The sequence below is a fragment of the Hypanus sabinus genome, chromosome 21 (genome assembly GCF_030144855.1).
Source record: "Hypanus sabinus isolate sHypSab1 chromosome 21, sHypSab1.hap1, whole genome shotgun sequence".
NCBI classification, from domain to species: Eukaryota; Metazoa; Chordata; class Chondrichthyes; order Myliobatiformes; family Dasyatidae; genus Hypanus; species Hypanus sabinus.
The window spans coordinates 14,571,968-14,584,181 of NC_082726.1; the positions used below are offsets into that span (position 1 = coordinate 14,571,968).

General features: G+C 44.0%; 1 protein-coding gene across 6 annotated transcripts in view; it reads right to left on the reverse strand.

Moving 5' to 3' along the window:
• dapk2b (death-associated protein kinase 2b) overlaps positions 1 to 12,214 on the reverse strand; it is a 205,671-nt gene that overhangs the window by 79,694 nt on the left and 113,763 nt on the right. For all 6 annotated transcript variants that reach the window (XR_009507185.1, XR_009507186.1, XR_009507188.1 and 3 more), the window contains exons 6-8: positions 1,845 to 1,893; positions 967 to 993; positions 722 to 874 (exon numbers count right to left, since the gene is read on the reverse strand). Coding sequence is in view for 2 of the 6 variants with exons in the window: in XM_059946014.1 (XP_059801997.1) it covers positions 722 to 874; positions 967 to 993; positions 1,845 to 1,893 (229 nt within the window). In the remaining 4 variants the exon portion in view is untranslated. The remainder of the gene's footprint in view (positions 1 to 721; positions 875 to 966; positions 994 to 1,844; positions 1,894 to 12,214) is intronic.

Here is a 12,214-nt window from a genome sequence, read left to right on the forward strand (position 1 = left end):
ACCCTTTCTCTTCACGCTCAAAGAAATATGTTGGCCCTGAACTCTGACTATTTCACCTTTTAAAAGCTTCCACTTCCCAAAGAGAGGTTGACCTGAAAGTATCTACTCCCACTCCAATCAAATGTCATTGAGATCAGCTCTCCCCTCATTCAGATACTTAATATCCATACTCTCCTTATCCCTCTTTATAATAGTGAAACTTTCTGAGTGATGGTCACTACCCTCAGAATGCTCACTCATTGGCGCCTCACTCGCTTGCTCAACTTCAATGGGTAGGATTAGGTCAAGCACTGCCTGTCCCTTGTAGGGTTATCTCTGTCCTTGCTCAAAATGTTCCCTGGATCAACCTTCTTTACACCACGGACCAAGACCACCAAGCAAGGAGTTCGCAGGCCCAGGTTGGAAACCCCTGTTCTAAATACAGCTAAAAATTCCATCATTCCTTTCATACTTAGATTAGGTCAATTAATATTGGCTACATATACCAAACAAATAAGGTAATATCTATATACATATATATCTATCTCTTCAATTTTTGGACCCAAAATACTATCATCAATCTTTGAACACTTAACAGATAGAAATTCCACATATTCAGGAACACATTCTTTAACCTTATGAAATAGTCAAGAAACATCTCTGTCGTGTATTGTGTCAATGGTGGATTAAATCACAACTTTATAACACTCTCTGCTCATTAACTAAATGCAAGCCCTCGCACCTTGTATCCTTCAGCAGAAGGTTTTTAATGAAGTCCTTTGCCAGATCGCTCGTCTGGCTGAAGAATTCTTCATCAAGTTCATAGTTCATTGCAGAGATGTTGGCCAGGGTTTCCTGCTTTGTTTCACCGAGGAAAGGGGAGGCTCCACTTAACCTGTTCCACAGGGGACAAGAAGAACAGCTGTAAACTCTGAAACGGACTCACCCAGAACTCCAACGTTTGTAAATGATCCACAAAATACTTACAGAATGTACGTAATGACACCAATGCTCCTGAAAAACACAAGTGTCAGATTTACCATTTAATAAACAGAGACAAAGCTTACATTTATTATTTTGAAAATTACATTTAACTTTACTTTGGATCAATTTCACTTCCAGTACTTCCACTGCAGCACAGAGACTCAGCAGGTAGTGACATCTCCACACTCGGATCCCAAACTCTGCTGCTCCCGGTGTGGGACCGGTGGCTGTGCCCGTCGCCCCCAGCTGCTCCGCATTCCTCCCACGTCGCAACGACATAGTGTAGGTGGGAGATAGGAGGACCAGAGGGGATTTGATGATCATGAGAGGGCTTACTGTACTGTGTAATGGTCTTACACATCTGGCGGGAGCAAGGGCTGTTGAGAACGCCGAGGGATGGGTATGGGACAGGGGGCGGAGAAGGAGTGTCGGGGTGGGAGGTGGGGCGTCTGCAAACACACCAGCCCTGAGACACCGGGCAAGGTAATTTGATTCCAAACAATTGGTTTACTGATCATTACAGAAGTCTCTCTGGAGATTCCTGCTCCTTTCCCTTCGTCATGATTCCCCTCTCCCTACCCCCTTCCCATTATGTCCACCATAGAGACCCACGTCAGAATCAGGTTTACATATATATTTGTGTTTGAACTTCCAGTGCATTTTAAAGGATTCAGTTTGTGCAGGATGTTCAAGTACCCCGGTCACTGTTTAAATCCTGGCTTTTACTTTACCCTGGAAAAGAATGGGGAGCATTTGGACTGTATAATGTGAACCACAGAGGCAATGTACCCATAAACATCAATGCTAAAGACCTTTTATTTCACAGAACGAGAGCTGAAAGCTGTAAGTATTTGTTTCCATTTCTTCTGGAAGACACTTACCACATATCTGCAGGTAGCCCAAGAGGTTCATAGTTTACAATTTCTGGAGCTGGAATAGACGCACACACAAGAGAAAATTGAAAATATGAAAATGACATAAATTTTATCACTTACTACAACCTTTATTCTTATATGTTGCTGCAAGATGAGGCCACAGCCAATGTTAGTGTATGGTATTCAGATAGGGTGAGAAAGGAGGTCACTGTTGTGCTGGGAAGCAGGAAGAGCAGAGACCAGAAAGAAGAATAGATGCAGTTCTAAAGGCGCAACAAATATTCATTTAGTTTTTTACTGTTTACTGCTTTTTATAGTATTTTTTGATATTTAGAAACTTTTCATTGTCTTTGAAAGCATCTTCACTTTACAGAATTTTTAAAAAATGCGCCTCAGACTTCTGATTACACACCCATATACGTACATATATACATACACACACCCCTACATGTACGTACTTAGACATACACATCTACATACAGTAATACAGTACTGTGCAAAGGTCAGGTACATGTATATAGCTAGGGTGCCCAAGACTTTTGCACAGTACACTAGAAATGTTATCAAGGTTCAAAATACATTTATTAACAATGTATGTATTCTTTATAAAACCTTGAGATTCGTCTCCTTACAGGCAGCCACAAAACAAAGAAACCCGATGGAACCCATTAAAAGTAAAGAAGACCGCCATACACCAACGTGTGGAGAGAACGGTGCTTCTGGTTTAAGAAGGGGCTACATGGGTGACCACTTACTGGTGGTTCTCAAAGCAAGAAATTTGACTAAATACTCTATTAATAACACTTTTTTTTATGGAAAATGTGGTGAACGATCACCGGAAACATTGAAGAGGTGAGCAAAGGCAAGACTGATCCAAGGATCGAGGCAAGCGGGTGTGAGACAGAGCCGGAGCGAGGTCGAGGCTTGTTCCGGGAGAAGATGGCGTCGGAGACGTGGTTGGAGCAAGCGGACTGGAGAAAAACTGAAGCAAGACTGTTTCAGAGGACGTCCATCTAACCCAGGAGTGAGGTTTGATCCACCGAAGCTCTGCACCGATTTGGAAAGGTCAAGATGGGCCAGAGGTGGCCAAGAGCATATTGCTGTGGTGGGGCCTGGGTCTGTGGGGTGAACCAGTGCTTGGGCAATTTGAACCGGGTCGGATGGTCTGAAAAGGCAAGGTGCCGGCACCAGAGGCGGGGATCGAACTGGTACTGCTCCGCGATGTTTTACTCCACTCTCCTCAGCGCTGAGGCTGTGCCGTGCCCCGGCTGCCTCGGGCTTACAGTCTGCGAGCTTTGCGGCGATTTGCCTCTATGTGATAGACTGAGACTATGGGCCCCACTCCGGCTGCTCCTGGCTTCGGGTTTATGGGCTCAGTTTGGTTCTGAATGCTGATGCTTGCTTTACTGTTTGCACGAATTGTTTTTCTCTCTCTCTCTGCAATGGGTGTTGCTTTTTTTTTAAAAATTGGGTTACTTCGGGTTTCATGTTTTGCAGTCCCTGTAAGCAGATGAATCTCAAGATTTTATAACATATACATATATCGTGCGAACAATAAAAGTACGCAAATAGCATTCAAGGTGAAGTTCATGATTTAGAAGCCCGTTAACTGCAGGTAGAGAGAAGGGTAAACCTCACTGAGCAGCAAGCCAGGGTTCAGTACAGAGACGAGTAAACTTCATGGAGTAGCAATCTGAACCAGCCCTAGCTTCTGGCCCAGACACCATTATCTTTTCATTCTGGCCCAGTGCTTAAATCGTCCAAACCTTGGGCCGTTCCCTGCCCTCGGATCCGGGCCCTGCCACTTCGATATGCTCTTGGGTCTCAGCACCTCTACCTCAATTTGGGCTGTACCCAACCTTTCCAATTCGGCTCAGTGCTTGAATTGATCAAACCTCAACTCTTTCCTCGCTCTTGGGCTCGGCCTCTGCCTCGAATCTGCCGCACTGAATTGCCTCCAAGTCCACTCCAGCAATGGTCAGTCATCGACTCATTCCCCACTCTCCGGCCTGGACCACACCACGCCACAACCGTCCTACACACCTTTGCGAGTTCAGTTCTCACCGCAAAAATATCAGGCCCTACGGGTGGTTGAAAAGTTCAACTTCGACAGGGAGATTATAGGTTATTGTTTGTAGTGATGATTTACAAGAAAAAGTGTGATTAATAAACAAAATGAATCTACTGTCAAAATGAATCCAAACTCAGGTTGGAGGAACAACACCTTATATACCGGCTGGGTAGCCTCCAACCTGATGGCATGAACATTGACTTCTCTAACTTCCCCTCCTCCCCTTCTTACCCCATCCCTGACATATTTAGTTGTTTGTTTTTTTTCCCCTCTCTCTCTGCCCATCACCCTGCCTGCTCTCCATCTCCCTCTGGTGCTTCCCCCCCCCCTTCTTTCTCCCGAGGCCTCCCGTCCCATGATCCTTTCCCTTCTCCAGCTCTGTATCTCTTTCGCCAATCACCTTTCCAGCTCTTAGCTTCATCCCACCCCCTCTGCTCTTCTCTTATCATTTTGCATTTCCCCCTCCCCCCACTACTTTCAAATCTCTTACTATCTCTCCTTTCAGTTAGTCCTGACGAAGGGTCTCGGCCCGAAAAGTTGACAGCGCTTCTCCCTATAGATGCTGCCTGGCCTGCTGTGTTCCACCAGCATTTTGTGCGTGTTGTTTTAATAAACAATTTAGTTGTTCACTTTGTTTTATTTGCCATCTACAAGTAGTTGCTGAGCTTCACCAGCACCGCCTTAAACAGAAACACATTGTGTTGCACTGTACTGCAGCCACAAAACCACAACATAATGTGTGATGATAAACCTGATCCTGATACAGGTCTCCATCGTGGACTGAGAGTGAGAGGGGAATCATGGTTGGGGAAAAATGGGAAGGGGAGACGAGATGGCAGGGAGCACCAGAGAGACATCCCGTAATGATCAATAAACCAATTGTTTGGAATCAAATGATCTTGCCTGGTGTCTCGGGGCTGGGTGCGTCTGCACCCGCGGCACAACACCGTTCCTGGCACTCCTTCTCTGCTAATTGTCCAACAGCCCTCCTGTAGCCCTGCACCGTCACCCATTCTCAATACCCTTTGTTCCTGTCCGATTCACAAACTCGCTCTCCACTCCATGTTGACATATAGTACTGTGCAAAAGTCTTATGTATGGCTAGGGTGCCTATGTGCCTATGACTTTTGCATATTCCTGTACATATACAATGCCCTGTAAAAGTGTTCACATAAATGAGTATTACAGCCAGGGATTTTGATCAATTTAGCTGAGAATTTTTTATTTATGAATCACAGGCTCCTTTTTCTTCCCACAGCAGAGCCCAAAAAAAATGGAGAAAATTGTAAAACATGAAAAACTAAAAATTCATAAACTGAAATTTCAGCAGTTTGAAAGTATTCATCCCCCTTTGCTCAGTACTTAGTTGAACCACCTATCACAGCTGTTACAGATAGTAGTCTTTTTGGATAAGTCTCTATTAGCTTTGCACAATGATATGCAGCTAGATTTGCCCATTCCTTCTTGCAAAATCACTCAAGCTGTGCCAGGTTAGTTGGGAAGCAGCAGTGGACAGCAATCTTGAGGTCTTGCCAGAGATATTTGATCGGGTTGTCAGGACTCTTGACTGGGCCACTCAAGGACGTCAATTTTCTTCATTTGAAGCCAGTCCACGGTTGCTCTGGCATTGTGCTTTTTACTATTTGAATGGTGTCAAGTTAGGAAAAGGGGATCTAGGGTCCTTGTTCATCAGTCACTGAAAGTAAGCATGTAGGGACAGCAGGCAGTGAAGAAAGCTAATGGCATGTTGGCCTTCATAACAAGGGGAGTTGAGTATAGGAGCAAAGAGGTCCTTCTGCAGTTGTACAGGGCCCTGGTGAGACCACACCTGGAGTATTGTGTTCAGTTTTGGTCTCCAAATCTGAGGAAGGACATTCTTGCTATTGAGGGAGTGCAGCGTAGGTTCACGAGGATGATTCCCAGGATGATGGGACTGTCACATGTTGAAAGATTGGAGGAACTGGGCTTGTATACACTGGAATTTAGAAGAATGAGAAGGGATCTGATTGAAACATATAAGATTATTAAGGGATTGGACACGCTAGAGGCAGGAAACATGTTCCCGATGTTGGGGGGAGTCCAGAACCAGAGGCCACAGTTTAAGAATAAGGGGTAGGCCATTTAGAACGGAGTTCAGGAAAAACTTTTTCACTCAGAGAGTTGTGGATCTATGGAATGCTCTGCCTCAGAAGGCAGTGGAGGCCAATTCTCTGGATGCTTTCAAGAAAGAGTTAGATAGAGCTCTTAAAGATAGCAGAGTCAAGGGATATGGGGAGAAGGCAGTAACAGGGTACTGATTGTGGATGATCAGCCATGATCACATTGAATGGTGGTGCTGGCTTGAAGGGCCAAATGGCCTACTCCTGCACCTATTGTCTATTGGGTCATTGTCCTGTTGAAAGATAAACTACCTCCTCAGTTTAAGCTTTTTGGCAGAAGCTAGCGGGTTTTTATCCAGGATCTCTCTGTGTTTAGCAGTTTTCAGCTTCCAGTCAATCCTGACCAGATTTCCCGTCTCTGCTGTTGAAACTCCACCATACTTTATAGTAGGCATGCTGTTACCTGGCTAACGTTCAGTATTAGATTATGTTACATGTACTTCCTAGCATTGAGGTTAAAAAGTTCTACTTCAGTCTCATCCAGCTACAAAATTTTTTTCTACATCTTTACAGTATCTTTTAAGTGACACTTTGCAAAGTCTTTTTGGGCAAGGATATGCTCGTTTTTTTAGCCAGGGCTTCTTCTTTGCCACTCTTCCATAAATACCCTTTTTATGCAAGGCCTCCGAGATTGTGCAGCCATGAACATCATCTCTGGTTGCAACCACTGACTTCAGCAGCTCATTCAGAGTGACTGTTTTACAGATGCCAATCTTCTCTGGCAACTAAGTTTAGAGGACGGCCTGAACTTGGCAATGTGGCCGTGGTTTCATATTTTTTTCCACTCTTCACGATGGACTACACTGAGTTCTGAGGTATGTTCAGTGCCTTTGAGATGATCTTGAACTCATCCCTGACTTTCAGCTTCTCAATTATCATTTCCCTGACTTGCCTTGAATGCTCGTCTTCATTTTGGTATGGTTGGTTGAAAATCTACCATACTGTTGGACCTAAGGAACATTAGCTCAGTAATTAGAAAGGAATGAATACTTCTCCAGCTTCACAATTTTGGTTTTTAAATTTTAGTAAATTGTTGACATGTTTTGGAAGTCTTCTTTTCATTTGACATGTCGCACAATGTTTTGTAGATTAGCTCAAAAAATCCCATTCCAATACATTTTAAATTTAGAAAATGAGACGGTAAAATGTGAGAACATCTGTCGGGGATAAATACTTTGTCAAGGCATTGTACATACATACGTGCACACACACATTTCCTGTATCAAATAAAGTCGTCACTGAGTGTTTGTGGTTTTCTGCTGCTGTCAGCCATCCATTTTATTCGGAACGCATGTGTTGTGTGTTCAGAGATGCCCTTTTGCACGTCACCGTTGTAATGTGTTACTGTCGGCTTCCTGTCAACTTCAGACACTCTGGCCATTCTCCTCTGACATCTCACTAACAAGGCTGAATGCATTTTGTTTTTCACACCATTCTCCGTAAGCTCTGGAGAATGTTGTGCGAGCAAATTCCTGGAAATAGGGAGTTTCTGAGATACTCAAACCACCCAGTCTGGCACCCACAATCATTCCACAGTCAAAGTCACTTGGGTCACATTTCTTCCCCATTCTGAAGTTTGATCTGGACAACAACTGAACCTCGTGATCATGTCTGCATTTTTCATGTTTCGAGTTGCTGCCACATGATTGGCTGATTGTAGGCACAATACAAAGAACAGGTCCTTGTAGATACAAGGAACAGGCCCATCTGGCACAATAAGCTGCACTGCCTGCCAACACATCTATTTAAGACTAGCTAATCACAGTACCATTTTACAACGACCAATTAACCTACTAACTTGGACTGTGTGAAGAAGCCAGTGCACCCAGATGAAACCCACGCAGTCACAGGTAGTGCTGCAAGTGAACTCCCAACTCCGAGCTGTAATGGCTTCACATGAACCACTATGCTTACTGGGGCACCCAAGTCAAATGACACTTCACCCGCAAGTCTAGTCTGTCAGGAATATCTACTGTATCCAATGCTCCCAGTATGCCCTTCTCTACATCTGTGATACCCAACATAGATTGGGTGACCACTTTGTCCAGCATCTTTACTCTATCCGGCACAAAGAGCAGGAATTTCTCATGGCCACTCATTTCAATTCCCATTCCGTTCCAACACGGCAGTCTATGGCCTTCTCTATTACCACAATGAAGCCACCTCAAGTTGGAGGAGCAACACCTCATACTCTGTTTAGGTATCTTCCAACTTAATGGCATGAACATTGGTCTCCCTAACTTTAGGCCATTTCTCACCTCCCCCCCACCTTCTCTTTTTTTCCCATTCCCTATTCCTGCTCCACTCTTACCTCTTCCATCAGTTAGATCGGAGTGGAAGTGCTGGGCGAAGTGGCCCTTCCCTCCTTCCCATGGTCCACTGTCTTCTCCTACAGATTCCTTCTTTTCAACCCCTTACCTCTTCCACCCATCACCTCACTATCCCAACATCCCCCATCCACTCACCTCTCCCCTCCCCCTCAGCTGGTCTCACCAATCACCTGCCAGTTTGTCCTCCCCCCCTTATCGCCACCTTCTTTCTCTAGTTTCTCCCTCGTCCTTTCCAGTCCTGATGAAGGGTCTCCACCCAAAGCATCGGCTGTTTATTCTCCTCCACAGATGCTGCCTGACCTGCTGAGTTTCTCCAGCATTTTGTGTGTGGTGCTATAAACAACAAGGCACCCTTCGTCTTCTGAGAAGCTTCATACAGCTAAAGTGATGCCAGTTACTCCATCATACAGATTAAAATATCATACTCAGCATTAACTTCATGGCACTGGGTGTGATTCACAACAAACACTATTGCACTGTCCTTTGAGTGACTGATTCATTATTCAGTTGTCAGTGGAGCACACTGAACAGACACACAGGTATCCAGTGTGATGGACACACGATTTCAAGGCCAAATTTATTATTGAAGTACCATCAACTATCTTGAGAATCATTTTCTTGCAGGCATTTACAGGAGAATAAATGGAATTTTTGAAAAACTACACATAAACAGACAAACTACAAATCAGAATCAGGTTCATTATCACCGGCATGTGACATGAAATTTGTTAACTTAGCAGCAGCAGTTCAATGCAATACATAATCTCGCAAAGCAAAAAATAATAAAGTAAATCACATATATTGAATAGTTTTTTTTAAAAGTGCAAAACCAGAAATAATGTATATTTTAAAAAAGTGAGGTAGTGTCCAAAGATTCAATGTCTATTAAGGAATCCGATGCTGAGGGGAAGAAGCTGTTCCTGAATCACTGAGTGTGTGCCTTCAGGCTTCTGTACCTCCTTCCTGATAGTAACAGTGAGAAAAGGGCATGCCCTGGGTGCTGGGGGTCCTGAATAATGGACACTGCCTTTCTGAGACACCGCTACTTGAAGATGTCCTGGGTACTTTGTAGGCTAGTGCCCAACATGGAGCTGACTAAATTTACAACCTTCTGCAGCTTCTTTTGGTCCTGTGCAGTAACCCCTTCATATCAGACAGTGATGCAGCCTGTCAGAATGCTCTCCATGGTACAACTATAGAAATTTTTGAGTGTATTTTTTGACATGCCAAATCTCTTGAAACTACTAATAAAGTACAGCTGCTGTCTTGCCTTCTTTATAACTACATCGATATGTTGGGACCAGGTTAGATCCTTAGAGATCTTGACACCCAGAAACTTGAAGCTGTTCATTCTCTCCACTTTTGATCCCTCTTATGAGGGATTGGTATGTATTCCTTCATTTTACCCTTCCTGAAGTCCAGAATCAGCCCTTTCATCTTACTGACATTGAGTGCCAGGTTGTTGATGCGGCACCGCTCCACTAGTTGGCATATCTCACCCTCACCACCTGAGATTCTACCAACAATGGTTGTATCATCAGCAAATTTATAGATGGTATTTGAGCTATGGCTAGCCACACAGTCATGTATATATAGAGAGTAGAGCAGAGGACTAAGCACACACCCCTACCCAAATGTGGAAAAGATGACAAATTATGCAAATAAAAAAATAATATTGAGAACATGAGCCGTAGATTCCTTGGAAGTGAGTCCATAGGTGATGAAAGCAGTTCAGAGTTGTGAGTGAAAATTAGCCATGCTGGGTCAGGAGCCTGATGGTTGTAGGGTAATAACTGTTCATGCACATGGTGGAGTGGGACCTGAGGCTTCTGTGCTTCCTGTGCAATGTTGGTGACGAGAAGAGAGTGTGGCCTGCATGGCTGCTGCTTGTATGCTGAATGGTGGGGAGAGCTTTGCCTGGGGTAGACTAGGTTGTATCCACAACTTTCTGTGGATCTTTTCTGATCCATACCAGGTCGTGATGCAACCGGTTAGGATACTCTCCACTCTGCATCAATCGAAGTTTGCCAATGTTTTTGGAGATGTACCAATGATGCAAGCTTCTAAGACAGTACGACTCTGTAAGCTTGTGACTGGCTCATGGAATTCTGGTTTCTTCCTCCTGCATTTGATAATCAGCTTCTGGGTTTTGCTGACATTGAGTGAAAGGCTGTTGTTGTGACACCATTCAGCCGGACACTCAATCTCCTCCTGTGTGCTGATTCAGCACCACCTTTGATTCAGCACACAACAGTTGTGTCACCAGCAAACTTAAGACCAAAAGATATAGGAGCCGAATTAGCCCATCAAAACTGCTCCGCTATCTCATCATGGCTAATCCAATTTTCCTCTCAGCCCCAATCTCTTGCCTTCTCCCTGTAACCCTTCATGCCCTGACTAATTAAGATACTATCAATCTCTGCCTTAAATATACATAAAGAGTTGGCCTCCACAGCTGCCTGTGGCAAAGATTCACCACTCTCTGGCTAAAGAAATTCCTCCTCATCTCCATCCTAAAAGGACTTCTGGGGCTCTGTCCTCTGGTCTTAGGACTCTCCCACCATAGGAAAGAAATATCCTCTCCACATTCACTCTATCAAAGCCTTTCATCGTTTCATTGAGGTCACTCCTCATTCTTCTGAATTCCAGTGAATGCAGGCCCAGAGCCATCAAATATATATGAAAATATATGAAAAGCCAATCAATCTTGGAATAATTTTTGTGAACCTCCTAAGAGGCCCAGAACTGCTCACAATACTCCCAGTGAGGCCTCACCAGTGCTTTATAAAGTCTCAACTTTACATCCTTGCTTTTATATTCTAGCCTTCTTGAAATTAATGCTAACATCACATTTGCCTTCCTCAACACCAACTCAACCTGCAAATTAACCTTTAGGGAATCCTGAACAAGAACTCTCAAGTCCCTTTGTGCCTCAGTTTATTTTTTGTATTTTCTTTCCATTTAGAAAATCGTCAATCCTTTCACTTTCCCTACCCAAGTACAAGATCATGTACTTCTTGACACTGCATTCCATCTGCCACTTCTTTGCCCATTCTCCTCATCTATCTCCCTTCTGCAGCCTCTCTCCTTTCCCAAAACTACCTGTCCCTCTACCTAGCTTCATCTTCAAACCATGCGACAAATCCAATTCCATCATCCAAATCATTGACAGATAACGTAAAAAGAATCAGTCCCAACACAGATCCCTACAGCACACCGCTAGTCACCAGTGCCAATCAGAAAAGGCTCCCTTTATTTCCACTCTATGCCTCCTATCAATCAGCCACTGCTTTATCCATGCTAGAATCTTTCCTGTAATACCATGAGCTCGTAGCTTGTTAAATAACCTCATATGTGGCACCTTGTCAAAGGCCTTCTGAAAATCCAAGTACACGGCATCAACCAATCCTCCTTTCCCTATCCTGCTTATTATTTCTTCAAAGAATTCCAACAGATCTGTCAGGCAAGGTTTTCCCTTGAGGAAACCATGCTGACCTTGGCCTATTTTATCATGTGCCCCTAAGTACCCTGAGACCGCATCCTTGATCATTGAGTCCAACATCTTCCTGAGCACTGAGGACAGACTAACTGGCCAACAGTTTCCTTTTTTCTGTCTCTCTCCCTTCTTGAAGAGTGGGGTGACATTTGCAATTTTAAAGTCTTCCAGAACCATTCCCAAATCTAGTGATTCTTAAAAGATCATCACTAATTTCTCCACCATCTCTATAGCCACTTCTTTCAGAACTCTAGGGTGTATATCATCTGCTTATCTACCTTCAGACCTTTCAGTTTCCCAAGAACCTTCTCTCCAGTAAT